This window comes from Falco rusticolus, chromosome 8 (assembly GCF_015220075.1).
Source record: "Falco rusticolus isolate bFalRus1 chromosome 8, bFalRus1.pri, whole genome shotgun sequence".
Lineage (NCBI taxonomy): Eukaryota > Metazoa > Chordata > Aves > Falconiformes > Falconidae > Falco > Falco rusticolus.
The window spans coordinates 9,731,974-9,751,628 of NC_051194.1; the positions used below are offsets into that span (position 1 = coordinate 9,731,974).

At 38.4% G+C, this 19,655-nt stretch overlaps 1 protein-coding gene across 3 annotated transcripts in view; it reads right to left on the minus strand.

Moving 5' to 3' along the window:
* RNF145 (ring finger protein 145) overlaps positions 1 to 19,655 on the minus strand; it is a 52,495-nt gene that overhangs the window by 21,588 nt on the left and 11,252 nt on the right. For all 3 annotated transcript variants that reach the window (XM_037396676.1, XM_037396675.1, XM_037396674.1), the window contains 2 exons: positions 14,563 to 14,776; positions 3,073 to 3,181 (listed from right to left, as the gene is read on the minus strand). In XM_037396676.1, coding sequence (XP_037252573.1) covers positions 3,073 to 3,181; positions 14,563 to 14,746 — 293 coding nt within the window. In that variant the 5' untranslated portion in view covers positions 14,747 to 14,776. The remainder of the gene's footprint in view (positions 1 to 3,072; positions 3,182 to 14,562; positions 14,777 to 19,655) is intronic.

A 19,655-nucleotide genomic window follows, 5' to 3' on the forward strand; every position in this document is an offset into this window, starting at 1 on the left:
CTGCTTTTCATTCTGTAGATGCACTCCCAGCCTCATTTAATCAAACTACTGGACTGTTAACATACACTCAGACAGCCGTGACTAACATTACTCTGAACAGGTAAAGAGATACAGGGCTCAAAAATGACCATTTTTTGTTATTGAAAGTGCAGAAAGGTCTTCAGTTATTAAAAATATGCTTTGTAATTGACTGACATAAGGCACAGTGGTTATCTGACCTAATTGACTCAACATTGCTGACATTTACTTTGGTGGATTAATTCCGTCGTCAACATCAAACACACTCTCATAGGCTTTAAATGTCTACAAACCACCTTAAAATTAAGTGTATTTTAAGATTATCCATAAGAAACAATCCAGTCTCTTGCCCTCCTCCCCTCCTGAGTCTTTTCATCTAAGCTCTGTGAGGCTCAACACTTGGAATACAATCATAACAAAACTGCAAAACATGAAATAAGATAACGTAGATTCAATTTTTTTAGCATTAACAGTGTGTTTAATTGCATCATTTCTTTTCCTGCATAACTACCTCATTTATTTCTCCAAATTTTATTGCTGGAAATAGGGGAAAGAAATTTGATCCCTTTAAGCAAGACATTTGTGCAGCTACATATAAAATAAAACCAGCATCCATTCTCCTTGTCAGAAGCTGCAGGATTTTGTTTTTTAAAGCAGACTTCTCCTTTTTCCATAAAGGGACAGTGTGGTATCCCCACCCAAATTGACAAGTTAACATGCTACATATAAATGTAGCCATCTTCTTGGACTCTGCAACTGTTCACAAACATCAGCTAATCAATCTTTACACACTAAGCTAATTCTCAGTCTTGAAGATAAGGAAACAAACCCTTAAGAAGTTAGATGACTTGTCAAGGTCACTCAGACCTGGAAGCCTGAAGTCAGAGCTTAACTATAGAATTCAGATCTTATTCCCAGACTTGCAGCCGAACCGCAAGCTATTTCTGGGGTGGAAAAAAAGCACTGAAAGCTGAAGTCTTTTCAACAGCTCAGGATTTCCAGGACACTGCAGAGTCACAAGTGCCAGCTGATTCTGGTCTTGTTCTATAATTTGCATTAACCAAACTGGCCTCAACATGAGACCTCTTCATCTGTCTTAAATAGCATCCCAACTGGTAGTGCATGCAAGTAATTCACAGGAAGTTTTCAGCTCTAAGCAGAATTATTAACAAAAACCACTCAGGACACTTCACACGTGACTACTGTTTGTCTTGGTATGATCAGTCTGCTGAAAATAGAAACATCACTTGGAATTGGATAGCTTTGGCAATAAAAGGAATAGCTCCACTAACACTGTATTTGTGTGTTGCACTTTATTTTCAATATCAAAAATAATGGAATTCAAAAATTCTTTTGAAAAGCTAATGCAAGTGTCACTCCCCACATTATACAAAGGCTGCTGCTGAGAACCCTTTGCGCAGTGCTTCTTTCCAAACCAAGTCAGTCTTATGTCTGGGGAATGGGTAAGCTCACCGAAAACCGTTAGCAACTACATTTGCTTTGCAAAATAGCTAGGGAATACTGCTGGACTATTTGAATCCAAGACATCTTTTAATTAAATATAATTTTTTTTGTGCCAGTTGATGCAAGATTTAATTAAAGTCTTTATTAACTCACTCCAGAAGCATCAAATAGAGAAAGCTTAGTACGAATATGCCAAATAGTCCAAGCAACAGTTATCTAACCTTTCAATGACGCCTGTCAAGGCTCAAACCTCACACAGAAGTCACAATACACATTACATAGAAAAAAAACCCATAAAAGTTATTAAAATCAAACACAGTGCTACGCCTTAATGTATCAACAAAAATCTGTACTACGTCACTTTCTTTTAACAAATTTAAAGATCCAGAATGGCATAAACATCCCTAGCTGTAAATGTTCTGGACCAAAGCCCTGTATCTGATGGGTATTTGTTACTAGCTTTGTTTTTATTTCAACACAAGTTCTGAAACAACGTTTAGGTTGCTTTTTCTAACAAGTAAGCCTTCAGCCCTATAGGAAACACCCACAAACTGTATCTATAAAAACTCAGGACTCTCCTGAGGATGACAAAAAACCCTCTTTCCTTCCTACCCAGGCAATAAGAGGCCATAACTCCTCTCCGGCACCCTCGCCCGTTCAGGAAATCATTAACTGCAACTCTCACAACCACAACAGTGACATTCCAGTCGCCACAAAACCTTCATTAATACTCCCCTGAACTGCAACATACCAAGTAAGAGATACTCCAGCAAACACTCTGGAACAAAAATTTTGATGCAGAAATAATGTATCACCACTTCAATCAATCAAAAGCACATTTTAAGATGTTTCCCATCAGCAGGCACTAAAATAAGTCAGGCTCAAGTCTGTATTTTCAAAACTTCCCATGTAAAGCCATTAATGTGATGGCACTCTCTTGGGTTGAAATAAAAATCTTGTCAGTATGAGAGTTTACATTGGCATTCAACGTATTTATCTGGAGCCAAAGATAGCTGACTTTGTCTTGTCCAACTCAAAGTGCTCTCCAGACTCCTGTGCTCGGTTTTAGATCCAAAATGCCCGTCTGTTTTCATCGCAAAAAACATGGCACAAAGATAAATTTAAGAATAAACTCCACTATTACTTGACTTTTGCCATCTACCGTCACTATTTTCTTTCTCATCCTGTGTGCCAGGATACTAAAAGTAACCTCCTATGAGCTTTGTAAAATGCTCTAGTGTTGAAAGCATGTTAATCAAGCCATTGAGTAACTCAAGATTGCTACACCAGAGGCCTCCGTCTTGTGGTAAGTGCCCTCTCAGATTAGTGGACATTACACTCCACAGAAGAGTAGCTTGAAATTCCTTCAAAGTCAAATGAAAATACACCAGAACTACCTGACTGCATATCTAATTCCATAAACTTTCAAGACAAAGAACAGCAACAAGAACAGATCTGTTTAGGTGTCTGGCATTGAAAAAAGGCCTCCACAAAACCAGGCCTATCCTATTTATGTAAGATATTAACAAAATACCTGTTAATTTTCTAACTCCCAAACCAAGCTAACAAAATTCATCCATTTATTCTTACCTGGAAATTTGGTGCCCAGCATAAAGCAGCAGTGCAGTCAAGAAGTACAGGTAAAGCTGAACAAGGTGTTGCCTTGGTAAAGTTAGGAGAACAACACTTAAGATGTAACCTGTAACAAAAAGCAGAAATTGAAATTTCAAAAGATACTATCTAACCCCGAATTTCTTAAAATGTGAATTAACACTCAAATTATTCATATCTCTTCAACCACCTTTGTTTTCATTTGGTTTTAAAATTAACGTACCTACATTTTCCTCTCATGAAAACACAAAAGCACACAAAAAGGCTGCCTGTCGCTTTTTCTTTTTTTTTCTCCCCCTGGAACAGAGATAGCTTACCAGCTTCTGTAAGATTACATCTAGATGCCAAGAAGCGGACTTGTTTTTTAAACAACACTTAATTAACATAGCCTATGCAACAAAGAGAAAACAGACCTACTAGGTCTTCCTCTTCTTCCATATGAAAGCAAGTTTCAGTGTAGCAGGGGGAAAAAAGCCTATCTACACAACAAACTCAGTCAATTGATATAAAAAAAAAAAAAATCCTTTTCTTCAGGCAAAGGACACAGATGATTAGCATTACACAATTCTTCCATTGTATCTTAATGATTTAAAGACACTTTGCATGCCCATAATTTGAGATGGGGGGGCCACAGGCTGCTCTCTAGACAAGTAATATTAAAGCATATTCAAGCTATCAGTGTTGCGCAGATGGAGGACAAGACTTGGCACAGCCCAGGATTTGCAGGCATTTACACCAGCAGCCCCTTCACTTCTTGTTAGCATTTAGTAAGACTGTGGAAACAGACCCAATGCAGATACAGCTTTACTCTTCAAAACCACAGCGTGGCTGCTTCGCAGCCTCTCCAACAAGTAGAATAGTGATCCTTTTTTTCATACCTGCTCTCATTAGGATTCTTAAAGCGGTACTTTGAAGTCCACTTCACAACTGGGTGGTACACATCCATCCCCTTTCCCAGACAGACTGCAGGTCAAAAACCCAGCACATGGTGCCCTTACTAATCTTTATTTCCAAGCTCTCCATCACAATACAGTGCACTCACGCTCTTTCTGAAGGTCAGTTTAAGTGCCTGGCACTGAAATCCTTTTAGGAAAAAACCCAGCAACAGCTAACAACTTCCCTGCAGCTAAGAACAAAACACTGTAGAAGAACTTATCCTGACACTTACAGCTATACTAGTCAGGTTACATTTAAAGTTCCATCCATCTGTTCAGCCACACTAGGCACAGCCTTTTTAACTTGAGATAAGTATTTTTAAAAAGCTCACAGTATAAATTAACAAAATAATGTAACTCTAGTTTAAGCACTTGTAGTGGGACAACCAGCTACTATGAAACAGCTTGGAAACAGGGTATGTTCCAATATTTGACAGTCTGTATTTATGCAGAAGTATTTCAAAGCTACTTAGTATCTGCTACCTTCAGTAAGCCACCTCTGTAATATCCTCCCGCACCAACAGTTCGATGTTCAAGAAGGTAACTCAAAGCGTGCTCTGAAAAAAGGCATCAGACCAACAGGATGCCAAGCAATGATCAATTCAGAGACAACAGAGGACAGGAGTGATGACAGACAGACAAAGCCTATTTACTTACCTTTCTAAAAATATACAATTTATGTATTTAATATAAAAGATAATCTTTCAAGTAGTTTCATAAAGTAGATGTGACAAGTTGCACATTTGTCTGAGCAAGTGCCTTTTCAAAAGCCAAAACAATTGATAGTTTCTTTGATTAAAATGAGGTGTCACACAAGTCACCACCACTAGTTTCTGTACAGAATCCATTTGATTATTTACAAAAAAGATCAGAGGGATGGAATACCCCTCCTGTGAGGAAACGCTAAGAGAGCTGGGGTTGTTCAGCTTGAAGCAGCGAAGGCTTTAGGGAGACCTCATTGAGGCCTTTCAGTTCTTAAAGCGGGCTTGTAAGAAAGATGGGGACAGACATTTAGTAGGGCCAGTATGATAGGACAAGGGGTAATGGTTTTAAACTAAAAGAGGACAGATTCAGACTAGATATAAGGAAGAAATTTTTTAATGATGAGGGTGGTGAAACACTGGCACAGGCTGCCCAGAGAGGTTGTAGATGCCCCATCTCTGAAACATTCAAGGTCTGGCTGGACAGACAGGGCTCTGAGCAACCTGATGTAGTTGAATGTCCCTGCTGATTGCAGGGGGATTGGACTGGACCACCTTTAAAAGATCCCTTCCAACCCAAACCATACTATGATTCCGTGATTTTTATTTCGAGCTTTTTAAAGGGGCCTGAAACACAGCACTATCACAGTTAGCTGCTAGCAATGGCTTTATAGAGAATTAACATGCTTCTGGTTAATACAACACAGCAGATTTTCTACATCATCAGTTTTCTTAGCAAACACCTGTATTTTATAGAATTCATCTTCTCTGTTCACCACTTTCCTTCTACCAAACACACAAATGATAAGAGCAGGAACCCCTCAGCAGTATCTCCGTGAGTTCATTTAACTAGTTTGCACCACACCACAGCATCATGTGCGAGCTCCAGCAGCTCTCACACCATCTGCAGACACTTTTAACACCTCGTCCCTGATGTATTCACCACCTTCCCTTGATAGCTTAGTTAAGGACAACTCTCTGCAGAACAACCCACGTGGCACAACCATGTATCATTCTAGCACTTGAGTCGAATCTCTCTAAACCCTTCCTTCTGACTGTAGCCCATGACTCAGCTTCAGGTGGAGAACTAAATGGAGTTTATTATGCATTCTTTTATTCCTCTATTACTCTATAAATAGTCTAAGAATACCTGTTTACTGTATCTGCACTTAAGCTCTGCCATCTCCTCTACCTTATTCTATCACATGAAAGTCTGCTCCCTGGCCACATGATGAGGTACTTGAACGGTGCTAGGATAATTTCTGTAAAAGGAAGACATTTTCGAGGGCAGTAACTGCACTCCAACACAGCCATGTTGCACAGGAATATTTTAGAAGTGATTGAAGTTCATCCTTTTCTACATCAGCACAACTTTAACTAAAATATATCAGGAGACATTAAAGGAGTGGAAAAAAAAGTCTAAGTACAAATCAAAACATAAGAAGACTACTGTCATATCTGTGCCTTTTAAACAGAAGGCTTCCAAACAGCACGGATGCTTGTAACACTGCACAGGGAAACAGCACAAGACAGCCAAGGTTACTGCAGTAGCTTAAGCAATGAACTGCACTGCTCATGAGTTTAGGTCGGAATTTCAATGTTCACTTTGAAGCAGCCATTTGTCTAATTGTTAGATTTTGAAGAAGGGGAAAGTGAGAGACATTTGAAGTAGTTCCATTTCACTCTTTACAGTTCCCTCTTGTGACTTGATAAGAGAGAGATTTCAACACACTTCATACTGCAATATTTGCATTTTTGCTGCAAAAGCCCTATTCCCAAAGTGGTAGCAACCTCATTTTTATCAGCAGTGCCTCTCCCCTCCACAAAAAAGCAAGCAAATAATTCATTACCAAACCATCTCATTGCCGAAGAAAAGGAAGACAAGCTCACATTCAGACATACTAGCAGTAATATTCTATTCCCTTTGTTCTTGCCCATACAAACGATGTAATAAACAGGATTCTACTTTGGAAAAAAAAAAAGCAGCATGAAATGAAATTTCTCACAGTAGCTTTCTCATCTAAATCATTACATTCTGTTTTCATTTGCACCTCCTCTGTCAGAAGAAAACACGATGTTGAGAACATATATATGTCTTTGGAGAGATTCTCCACGCCCATGGATTTACAGTTTGAGAAACAGTCATCTTGCTGGGTAACCTTTAGACATGGGTTAACAGTAACTAACGCCCACTTCCATCCAAAGCTTTTTGAGCTTTACATCTACATGCTATTTTCACTCTTGGGACTGGGGTTATTGTCACTTTTAACTCACCAAGTACATTTCACAAGTTTTAGTGTAAGCAACAGGCTCAGTGAAGCCCAATTCCTGCCCCAGTAAAGAAGCTGTTCTAACGCATGTTTAAAAAGCAGATAAAGACAAGAAAGAATAAACTCTTTCCTGAATAAAGTCTTAGTGGCCTAGTGACAGAACACCAAGACACAGAATTGCACCTTTAGGCTTCCAGCTATAAAGAGCACTACAGAAGATACATTCTGCCAACCTTAGGAACACAGAGATACCCCACCAAGTCAGTACCTATTCAGGAGCACAAGGAAGCAGAGAACTTCTAGTGCCTCTCGTGCAAGATGGTACAGATTTAGGCCCCACTGGAGAAAATAAAACTGTGAAAACAGTAAGTAGAAAAGCCAAGCTAGACAAGAACACGTGTATTAACTAGCTCATGACTTCATTTACAACTTGTTGATTCAGCTAGATGAAAACCTCTCACTGTGCAATACTCATTGTTACAGTAAGCAGCAGCTCACATACTGCCTTTCAGCAATCTCTAGCTGTGCACCACCAAGGTGCTTCCCAGTTTCTCTCACCCTGTATTACCTCTTTGCCACTCAAGTGTCTGAGTTTTATCAACACACTGCATACAAGGGAGGCTTCTGGAACATGATCAAAGTTGCAACTCATCCTCTTTATGAAACATTCTAGTGCTCATCTGCATGATTATAGATCCCTTGTGTCCACTTCACATAATTACTCACAAGTTTCCTGCAGGTTTAGTCTAAAAATGAGAACTTCACACATGAAAGAATTTGTAACATTTCTTAATAAACCCACAGCGTATCTTGGAGTGCCAGAAAGTAATAGCACAATTGCTTGGATTCTACCAGGAAATTAATTTGGGGGGCCCCTAACTTCCCACTTGGCTATATTCTATGAGGGCAAAAGGCCCATCTTACAATGACTTGCAAAGCAACTTGTTGTGAAGTAGCAAGTTGTGAGCCATAGAATACCATCGAAACTCCTGTCTCTCCTGATTCAATGAAGGATCAGTGCACTACTGAGTTAGTCATTTCAGCCTAACCCTTCACTGTCCTCATTTTAGTTTATTCAGACAACTATCTGGCCACAACATGAAAATAACACAGCACAGACTTCTGAAAGACTGCATTTGATATGGCAGAAGTATTATAACTACAATTGGCACTTTTATTTTCAATATGTCTACTTCTCAGAATAATCAATCCCCACACTGGTTACACAACAGTTTACACAGAGATTTAATAAACTATGCCTAAATCATAGACATACGTTTCAAGACTGAAGGATTTCTAAAAGATACACTTTAGAGCTCATGACAGTTAAAGACACAATGCAGAAGTTACCAAGAAGATTCTATGGCCTCTTCACTAGAGGCTGGCTAGCTCAAGGCCAGAAGGAACCCTAACAGCCACTTCTTTTAAGTCACATAAAAGGAGAAACAATAAGCTCTTGTACACACCTAATGCATATTATGCATCCCTTGAAGGATAACTCAGCCAAATGGGGTCTTCTGAATTGATTGGGACAGCTAAGCCATCCTTCTGAGCGAGCCTTACTCTTCATCTGCCATTATAAAAGGCAGTGTCACACAGAACCTCTGCCACCATGCAGAATGATCTCTTCTGCATGAGATGTGGCTCCAACACATGGCTCATGCAAAATTCACTCCACTGAAATAAACCTAGAAGCCAAGCCATTCAGAGAGCACCTAATGCCAAAACCCCAAGTCCCAAGCAGCTACCAAGGCACCAGTACTACCAGCACTTTCATCTTACCAGTAGCTTTCATCTAGCCTGTCTCACCACTGCTAACTGAATACCTGTTCAAGGCAGCGTAAGCACAGTAGGCTTTAAGATGTACTGCATTTTTGAGGAGTGATGTTTTTGCATGGTGATGCCAAGGCACACCTCTTCCTCACCCTCCCACTCAGCCAGAGCTGCCTTAACCAGTGTTATTCACTCGAAGAAATTCTGTACTTTGAACTAATGTGGCAAATATTTTGCCCTTCAGAAAACACTGAAAAAATTAGTTCTAATTTGAGAAAGCACATGTCTAAATGTACTTGTACACAAGGAAATTAGTATTTACCCAGTCACAACACAGTGCAACTACAAATAGAGATCAGAAATCCTGTTATCAACATCTGCACATCTCAGTGAAAATAATACCAACAAAAGAATTCACTCATTACTGGGGTACTGCCATCAGTTTCAACAGCTGTTTCTTGAATTTTGAAATGCGTAACAGATTGGGCACTAAGTATAAATAAATCCAAGAACCGAGTTTCTTACAGAGATCTGCAGCATTGTCTGACCAAATAAAATGGACTTTTGATTCTAGTTCTGTTATATGAATCATAGGCTGTTTCTATAACACAGCGTTATCTAATGATCAGAATTCTGGGACTAATTACAACCATGGAGAACTTGAATACGGGAAAAGGACACAGAAGTGGAAATGTAAAAATAAACAGTCAAAATGTATTCTAAATTATGAACACAAATTGCCATGTTGTCATGAGACTGGTATTCAGGCCATTGAACCTCAAAATTTTAAGTGTCTCCTTTCAAGCAAGCTGCTATTGCCTTTTTTTTTTAAAAAAAAAAAAAAAAAAAAGTGATGTAGGTTGCCAAAAAGATAACAAGTTTATCTGAAGAAAGGACTCATATGCTGAGGACACTGCTTAGTAAAAGCCTACAACACTAAGCAGTATAGGAATAAGCCTCTGGAGTTGGGAAGCAAAAAAAGGGCACACTACATTTTGAGCACAGCATAGTGCCCACCCTCTTCTGTGTCTACCAACTGCAGCATACAGTCCATTTTCTCCAAGAAGAGAATATGAAGACCTAGCAAGTAATTTTTTTAAAAGAAATAAAGACCAAGTCCATGTCATAAAACTGCGTTTGGTTAAAAATAGCTACAGTTCAAAATAGCGACGCTCAGAAAATAGTCCTACTACTCATTTATCTAAATGCTGCTGGCAGGAGGGAGACAGAAGACAAGGGACAGCAAACCCAGAGATGCTAAATCTGAATAGCAGCCCATCTTTGTATGCATTAACTGTATTTACACACTTAGTCACACATCCTCACAATTTTGGGAAGTTTGTTTCTTCTTACACTGAAGCTTCACGTGGCCCTTCATATTGTGTTTGTATCAGAGTACTGTATCTTTCCTCTTAACAGAAACAGCACCACAGAAAAGCAATCCAATAAAAGAGCTTCTAATTAATAAACAAGAGCTTAAAGAAAAGCGAGCAGACCAACACAGGGAGCAATCCACAAACACATGATGGCAGAAAGTTCAGAAATTTTCTCCTCCCTCAAGTCCCTTTATAAAGGCAGCAATCATAACAAGCAGTTCACACCTAGGAAGTGATGTGACAAAGCAACTCAAGTATTAACCACACATGTCAGGAAACTGTGATTACAAGCAGGGTTGTGAAAAATGACACACCTTCCACCTATTCCAAGTATTTAAATAGTATCCTTACTTTTTCTCAGCAATTTCTTTTTTGGTAATGACAAAGAAGAATATAGTTTTAAGATAGGAAACTGCTCTTATTTTTATTCTTGGGTACAAAACCACTACGTATTTAGTACAGTTTTGTGCCTCTAGCATGACAATGACTTAAATTCCAAGTCTGAGTACGATTACAGGTTAAGCTGGTGACTTCCCATCTAGCTCAGAGTACTTACCAGTTAGGACAAATAGCACTGTTTTGCCCTTCATTGGAAGAAATTAGGTGGTTTTAACTGTTTCCACCTTCTTCATTAAAAGAATGAAAAACAGTGACTGTCTTCTCAGAGCTACTCTACAGTGCAGAAGAAAGCACTAAAGTCTAGCAGTAGCAGAGTGTGTTAGTCTACCCTACATAGAGGTTTGAGATAAAAGCCATTTTAGTTAGTACAGATCTTTCCCAAAGGAGAGGCAACTTTAAATTTACACAAAATTATTTTAATGAAGTCTTAATGAAACCACATCATACCTATAGCAGTTGTGGACCAAAAAACTTGGTTTGCTTTCTAAGCTTCTTTCCCGCAGATCTTTCTACCTGGTTACAGCCAGCCTATCAACTGTCAGAATGACATCTAGTAATAAAACACACTGCCACAACTTTATCACATGCTACTCTTCAGTCAGACTGTCTGAATGCATTACCAAAAAAATTAGTATTTAATATAGAATGTCTTGGAGTATTTGGAAAAGTGTCCTGGTACAGTAGTGGTTATGGACAGGATACTCCTGAACACTTCAGAAGAACTACAGGATGCACTTTCATTCATAGGTCACATTTGCAAATAACGCTTATAATTCAGGATTTTTCAATACTGGTCAACTATTGCTAGCATGTGCACCTGAATTTGGGTTGTAATGCCATTTTAACCATTTCTTGCCTGTTTTCACAGGCAAGTACATACCCAGTAGATATGGAAAACAAACAAACAAAATTATCAAGTACTTCTTTTCATCCCAAGCAGCTCTACTAATTTTAAATTAAGTTTTCAATAAATTATCTGGCAAGTATTCTGTAAGTTGTACCAAAAGTACTTCCATCTGTGTGCAATCAATCAAGTTTTAATCTTGAGGTGATCCTGTGACCATCAAGAATGAGTTTACACACAGAACAAAAACTTTTTAGCCAGAGATATTCCCAAATTGTTGCTTAAGTTTTTTAATGTTTGTCTTTTTAAGCACACTTGACAAACCTAGAAAAGTTTTCAGAAGTGAAGAACAGTTTTAATGGCGATTCTAGAAGGCAATTCATATGCAGAAAAACAGTATTATGAAATAAAACAACATAACACAAGCTTTGTACACAAAAGCTGAAGTGCATGTTGAAGACTACTGCAGGCCATTCATGCCTGCCAAAAGAGTAACCACAGTACCATTTGACAGATAAAAGTTCATAAACAAAACTACTTTGCCATTTTTCCTATATGAAATCGATCTGTTTACATTCACTGATTCTAACTATAAATTTATCTCAGCTGTTTGCATTGCTTTATGCATATTTAGTTAAATTTCATGCAGTTGAACTTGCGGTTGAGCACTTATCGGGACTGATTATTTTCTTTCACTAAAGCAGATAAGGGCTGTTTCATGAAAAGATATGAAAGGGAAAAGCTGTATCAAAGGACAAATTGCATGCTAGAGGCTTTTATTGTATTCCCAGTACTGCTAACTGGAATGTGAATCACACTAACATACATCACTTCACTCGATCAAAACAATTGGCTTTTCAAACTTCTAAGTTAAATGGATGGAAGAAAACGAGTGCATTTAAACAGAAAAGATATTCCTAGCAACCCTCAGCTCTGAGCAAATTTTCAACTTTGGATCCTTAGTTCCAGGACAAGATTCACTATATCAAGATTGGGTAGAGTTCATTGGTTTTTATGGCTCTCTAATCAAATCATTCCTTGAGCATATGCCCAAGATAGATGTACCCAATTTCCTAAGCTGCTAGAAGCACTTCTATGATATGGTATCTTACACTGCCTATATTAGAAATTCAGTGATTGTTTGATATTGCAAAGCTGCCACAGCATTTGCTGATACTGTGTTTCCTGTCAGTGAAACAGGGTCTTTTTTCCTAGAAAGAACAGATTAGCATGTTGAAACATATCCATGGGACCTTGTTATTTAAATTATACACTGGCAGTTAATTTCCCCCATATCTTCAAATATCAAAACATATCTTAAAAGGAGCTTAAATTCTTAAACTTGTGGAAAAGTACTTTGTTTTCCTTATTAATCCAGTTCATATCTTTTGATATGTCATTTTAATTAAAGTTATACTGTAAACTGATGCAATTAAATCTATATAAAACTGCACGTGAATTGACTTAGCCCAGCGTCACACTGACACAGCTTAAAACAAAAAAAACCACCAAAGAACTGAAACAAACTAACTTTATTTGGAAAGTACTAGCAAAGTTTTGTCACTGAAAAGTGTCTGAAAAATCTTTTAAAACAAGCAACCTGTTTGATGATTTAGAAGTCCTTCTTGGTCAGCAACTACCAGTTGGAGTAGTAGAAGTAGACACTCAATATTGTGAAAGTAAAATGTATAAGAACTACTGAGTGATTGTACACCGACACAAAGTCAGAATCCGCTGGTTTGGTACTAAAGTAGCATCCAGGTGAAAAATACTTCGGTAACAATACCTACCCTCTGTAGATATTGGTATATCTCAACGTACTGAAGTGAGGACAGGGTTATCAAATGACTATAAAGAGGAGCTATGTTACAGCTGGAAATTACCCACTGACATCTTGATACTCTAGTGCACAACTGTTAGTTCTGTATTAGAAACTGATCTAATAAACTAATTCCTAAAAGGTACTTGTGTGCATAGAAGTACATGAGAAAGCCAGCTGTACTTACATACCACCATGGTCCTGTGTCACATTCACCAACAACAAACAAGTACTCTCACAAACATCTGGAAAGGGCACAGAACTGCAACACCAGCTTTTTGCACTAAAGTACACTAATATCGCAGCATGAGTAGAGCGGAGCCAGAACAAAGCCGCACGTGTTTTTAATGGCAGTATATAATTTCCAGACAATAGCCATTTGACAGATTAAAAAAAGAAAAGTCACAAGGCAACACTCTAGTCAGTCAGGATTAAAAACCTGGACATGCATGCTACTTCAAAAAACCACAGTCCTCTTAACTACTTAACTAAAGGGCGTTTCCTTTAGCTGACTGCAGTACAGCTTTATCCCCAAAGCCATCTACAAGGAAGAAACATTGCAGAGTGGGATAATTATATGCTAGCCATTTCTCTTCAAGCTAGGCACTACTCAAGCAGACTGTCGTTGGCCATCAACCTCAACAGTCTGGATCCAATCCCTAATTAACCCCATGTGCAGTCACTAGATGAATCACATACCCACCTGGAGAGCAGGTCCCAGAACATCAATCCTTTCATCACCTAAAACCAGACATCTAGCATTTCAGAGCTAGACTTGCAGGCCAAGGTTCAAACCTCAGCTCCCTGAGGTTTTTTGTCCATTTATCTGCAACACAAGGACTTACTACCTGCTCTAACCCACTCACAGCATATATATGGTTCATACAGTTGTAAACTGAAGAGCCATACTCATGCAGCAGTAAAAGCTAACCTTCTGGTGCTGTGGTCAGTCCAAACTAGGCAATATTTTCCCTAGTCTCTTGTTTAATGCCAATGATATAAGTTACAATACTTGTTGCCTGCACAGCATTTCACAGCAGCTTTCCGATTAGTCAGACACAAGCCAAAGTCACTGTGCTGTTCTCTCAGGGCATCAATCGTGTTTCCAAACACCAAGTTTGTTCTATTTACAATATCAAGGTTAAATAACAAAGTTCAGTAGAAGACTCTAGACAGGATTTCTTTACTGTTAACATAAACAGTCCCTTAAGCAGAACAGTAATGAATATATTATTGTGCTATTTGTCATAATGAACGTATTATCATGCTATTACCGAATTCTTAAAATTCTTGTAGTAAGTAAAACAGTCTTTACTACAGCAGCGTTTTCTCTTGAATACATGTACACTTACCCACATAATGCATATTAAGGGCCAAGTACTTGTACTGGAAGAGAGGGTTGTTGTGCAGGCTACTTCTTTGGATCTGCTGGAAGAATGAGCTGACATCCCATCTGTACAAGACATCCAACAGCATGATGCTTGGGACCCTTAGGGCCACATTTAATACTGCCTCCAGCTTCTCCTTTGCAGCCATTCTCTTCCCTTTCTGTGAACTGGCAGCAAACTGTAAGTAGCAAAAGACAGAGAAGAGTAATCAGATCAATCTCACTGTACAAACAGCTATTAGGCTCTGTGAACATATGAATGGGGCTTCCTGTATGGCCACAAATGACTGAATGAATCAACTGAATTAAATTCAAATCGAGACAGGACAGCTTCCATTTTTGCTATATAAAGGTCAATTTGCTAGCAATTTTTCCACAGTGATACTGTAAAATGGGGGTGGGGTGGTTAATGACACAAAAATTGTCAAAGGTTGTGCACCGAGTAAACCTTCATTTTTATGTGCACTAATTCAGCATCCAAAACCACAGCTGAAAGACCCAACATACTAGGTACTACCTAAACATTAACACGATAAGCTTTAGAAGGCAAACACCAACAAAATTCAGATTACTTCCACTTCGCTTAATACTATTTCTATGCTTCTCAAATGACATAACCACCAACTAAAGAGTTCTTACAACATTTTAGATTCAATTCTTCAGTGCAAATTTAAATAACGTTTTCCAGTATCTAAGGTTTAAAAAAAATAATTTACAGCATTCAGTAACCTCTACAAATTTATATATTTATGAAATTTGAGGGCTATGTGTTTTCAAGATTAGGACTAATAATGCAATTATTCTATTCATTTTAAGGTAATTCACTGCAAGGAATCATACAAACAAAAGACCATATCTTCACTCCAGAGTATTAGAAGGTAATTTAATTTTGGAGCTTGCAATCAGAGAAGATGGATGGTGTAAGACAATGAAGAGTGCTTTTGTTTTTTTTAAAGAGAAAACAAAAAAATGCTGGTCCACAACAGCATCTCAAACAAGATTGAGTCACCAACAGGACCATTTCAAAGAACGTAAGGATCAGTTTCCACATCCTGTCAGAGCACTGCCTTCAGCTGACACTGACAGCCCTAAAGGAAATGTGCTGCTTTAACCACGTGCCACCTGCCCATCCTAGGAACAGAATCCACTCCAGGCTGTTATCTGTGAAGCATCAACTATACACACTGTGTTAGGGAAGTGCAGCTGAAGCATTTAAGGCCAAGGTAGGAATGATCCAGCAAGCTTTTATCCACAAGCAGCCATTCAAACAAGTAAAACCAATCACCTACAGCACAATCCATTCCCAGATGAGGTCAGATTTAAGAAAAGGCTACCAATCCCAATTATTAGGGGGACAATTGGAAATAACTGCATCCCGACCAAAGAAACAAGAAAAATCTGCACTTGGAACTGCACTTTTTAAACAGGACTTCATTCATACTGTCCTTGTGTTAAGTTTTGAAAGTTTTTGCAGTTGTGCAAGTTTTATACTACCAAGCCAAGATAGAAATACAGCACGAAATGAAACATCCTAGCATATAAAAAGCTACAAAATCTTCACTCCTGTATGGACACGCAGACATACACAATCCTCATATGAAGTTTTATTTCTGTTGCTATGGCCAAGATGCTACCACAGTATATGCTGTTCCTACACACACCCAAACTGACACTTGTCAAGGCACGATGACATAAAATTAATTCAGCTCAAGAAGTCATAACAGATCAAAACTGAAATTTGGCTCAGTAAACCACAGGGCACGGGCTTGCTGCTTGTCACTGTCTAGCCCACAGTCTAACTTTTCAAGTTATGTAAATGCAGGCACTTTCTACAGAGCTCTTGCAACAGCTCTACAAACCCCAAAGACAGCACATCCTTCCCCTTGCACAGGAAGCGCCTCCCCACTAGGTCAGGCATCCCACACAATACCAGCGTTTCACAATGCTTCCCAAAAAGGTCAGCCAGAAGACTACAAATATTTAGCATGAACAATAAAAAGTATTGCCCAGACAGCTACTATGTAACACTGGCATTCAACACGTAGTGTGAATAAAAGATGGAATTTAAACATATGGTATCATATGAACAAAAGCTGGGAGCTACAGAGATTGTATACAGTTCTGCCGGGCTGCGAAATAGTGAAATACAAGCCCATGCTTGGTATACAGCTTAAATAATTCATGTCAAAACATTTTAAGTGTCCTGGAATTTTCAAAAATCTTTGGTTTTGCCAAGTTCACAAAATCAATTAAAACACTGAAATTAAGCCACCTGCTGTTTTTTTGCTAGGTTACTTTTCCAGGCAGATCAGGACTTAGGGGTGGGTGGAAACTGACTTACAGGATTTCACTTTGTCATAAAAATATCTCTGTAAAGTGACAACAAGCACCTGATTTAAAATGAGATGCTCATAACTGTTAAACCTTTTCCAGTCATTAACAACAACTAAACAGTAGGACAAGAAGGAAATTTTCACTTGAGCTTTCACTTTCCTTAATTACTCCAAATTCAGTATTAGAAGTCTGTGGAATTCTGCAAGTTACCAGAGGTCCAGCACATCCAAATAAAGCTGAAAAAGTCTTCCTCCCGAACTCATACAGGAATACTTGAGAGTGTAACAGAACTGAGGAGTGCAGCATTATATTATCTAAGAAAACAATCTAAATTCTAAACCCTGTTAAAACAAAAGCAAAACAAACTTTGAAAACCACATTATATCGCAATGGATAGGCTATGAGAGGCAGCAACTGCAACTCTGCAGCATATTCTGTCACTGACTGACAAAGCATCCAATACTAATAAGAAACCCTTTAAAATTAACTCCACTAGAAATGCGGATGTGTTAAATAAAGCCTCGGTTGTAATTGCTGCCAAGTTCCAACAGAATGTAATACAGGCAAGCAAAGTCCATTGCTCTAAGCTCATTATGCTGTAAAGAGCTCTCACAATACATTATTCTGATTGGTGTAAAAACAAACAAAAACAAAAAAACCCCACAACATTAAAAGTCTAAAACCTTTAAATAAATGATGATGACAATAGGTCAAAGTTGTACACAGCCAAAAAATGGACTTAAGAACAGGACTGGGAAGGCACTTGTATGTGTTTCGAAAATTATCCCCCATGAATTCAAACATCTCCCTGTTCCAAATCAGGATAGGAAAAAGAACAATCTTAAGAAGAACTTCAGACTTCAGATCCTAAGTGAGTGCAACCACAGCTACATTTTAAAAATTTCCCATCACAACCGATTGCTCATGGAAACATTTTTGTTTTCTAACACAGTACTATTCAAAATTCCCTCCCTCACCTGACATACCCATTTTGTCAAAAGCGTATTCCTGGTTAGCCTTAAAGAAAACAGTAGAATTAGGAAGGAAAAAGAATAAAAATCTCACAAGTCTGTCCCAGCTCATTCCACGAGCAGAACAGATCAGCAGTAACACAACACCACAACCACCCTCAAAGGTAACACACATTTTCCCTTTAATAAGTTTTGTTTCTCAAGTTCTGTCATCACATAAAATTTTACCATTTCAGCTGAAGCTGTGAATTATGCCACTTAAACCAGTGTAACCGTTGTTTATGCACCAACATAAATATACATCTGCCACATCACAGGCAGAAAATGCTCACTGTTAAAGCAGTACAGGAGGCCGCAGAAATCTGCATCCATTTATCCAAGTAGGTACATTAATTACATTAACAGAGTAGAGTTTCTACATTTAGAAAAGCATTAATTATAAAGTTACTTAACAGTTACAGAAATATGCTGGGATGTGTGCAAATTTAAGAGTTATTCTCATACTAGTGCCACCAAAAATCACCACAGAAAGATACCGTAATTCCAGTTGGGATCAGAATTTCAGAACCAGACTTAATCCCGCAACATTCAGCTTCACATCTGTGAACAAGATGCTTATTCTCGTACAGGACTACAACCCAAAACACTTAGCAAGACTGACTAGAGACCAAAAGAGACAATCTCAACTTCTGCTCATCACATCTATGAAATTCTAGGTACTTTGGATACATCTTTTAACAAGCAGACATTGTTCTGTAGTCTAGTTCCCACTTTAAATTATTTTTCATGATACATTCTGAACATTCTGAAACTAAAAACATCACCAGGAAAGGCTTTTATTTTTCTATAGGGTAAACTTTGCTAGATAAAATGGGGGGGGGGGGGGGGGGGGGGGGGGCCCGGGAGCCCAAAACAATATACACAACTCCTATCTGTAACTATAGAAAAGTTCAGTATCACAGTTCAAGACCTGCATTTGTGCACTCCCCTAGAACCCTTCCTTCTAATATGCCTGTCCCGTTCTTGGGAGCAAAAAGAAAGGAATTTGAAATACAGAAGAAACCCATTCTTCCGAAACTTAGATTTTATATCATTAGTTTGTGAGGGAGAAAACAAAGAGAAGAAAAGGGAAGGAAGAGGATGAAAAGGTTTATCAGAGGTGCATTTAGAAAAGAACTTCCCTGTATGAGTCTCCGGGAAAAACAAAACACCCAGAAAAACCACCTGGAACTCCAGAGAATGACTCACCGATCCATCAAAACAGCTCTTTCCCATGCAGTCAGCAGCAAGGAAAGCAAAAGATGTCTTGCTCCCATACAATTTAAATTGGCTAATAAGGACAGCACTCAAAAATTTCTGCTGAGAAGGCCAAATACAGTAAGCATACCAAGTGTACTTATAAAGCAGTGAAACATTGCAGCTGTGTACGGTAAACACTGTCATTAAGATCTGGTCAGCATTTCCAGTAATACTCAGTTTTTGTAGTTCACTAGACTGAGTAGTTCAGTAATTTCAAGTAATAATCAAACAGTATTTAGCCTTCAATTTAAAAGTCTAACGAGAGTTGGTAAGCAAACTGACATTCGATCTTGCTATGTAAGAAGTTAACAAGAATAAATGAAACTTTTCTCCCATCTGGTCTAACAGTATGTATTGCTATAGAGCTGTTGCAGAGAACTGTTATTTCTACCTAGAAAATAAATTCACTCCTAAATTACTACCCACCCAAGACTCTGAGTTATGAATTAAGGCA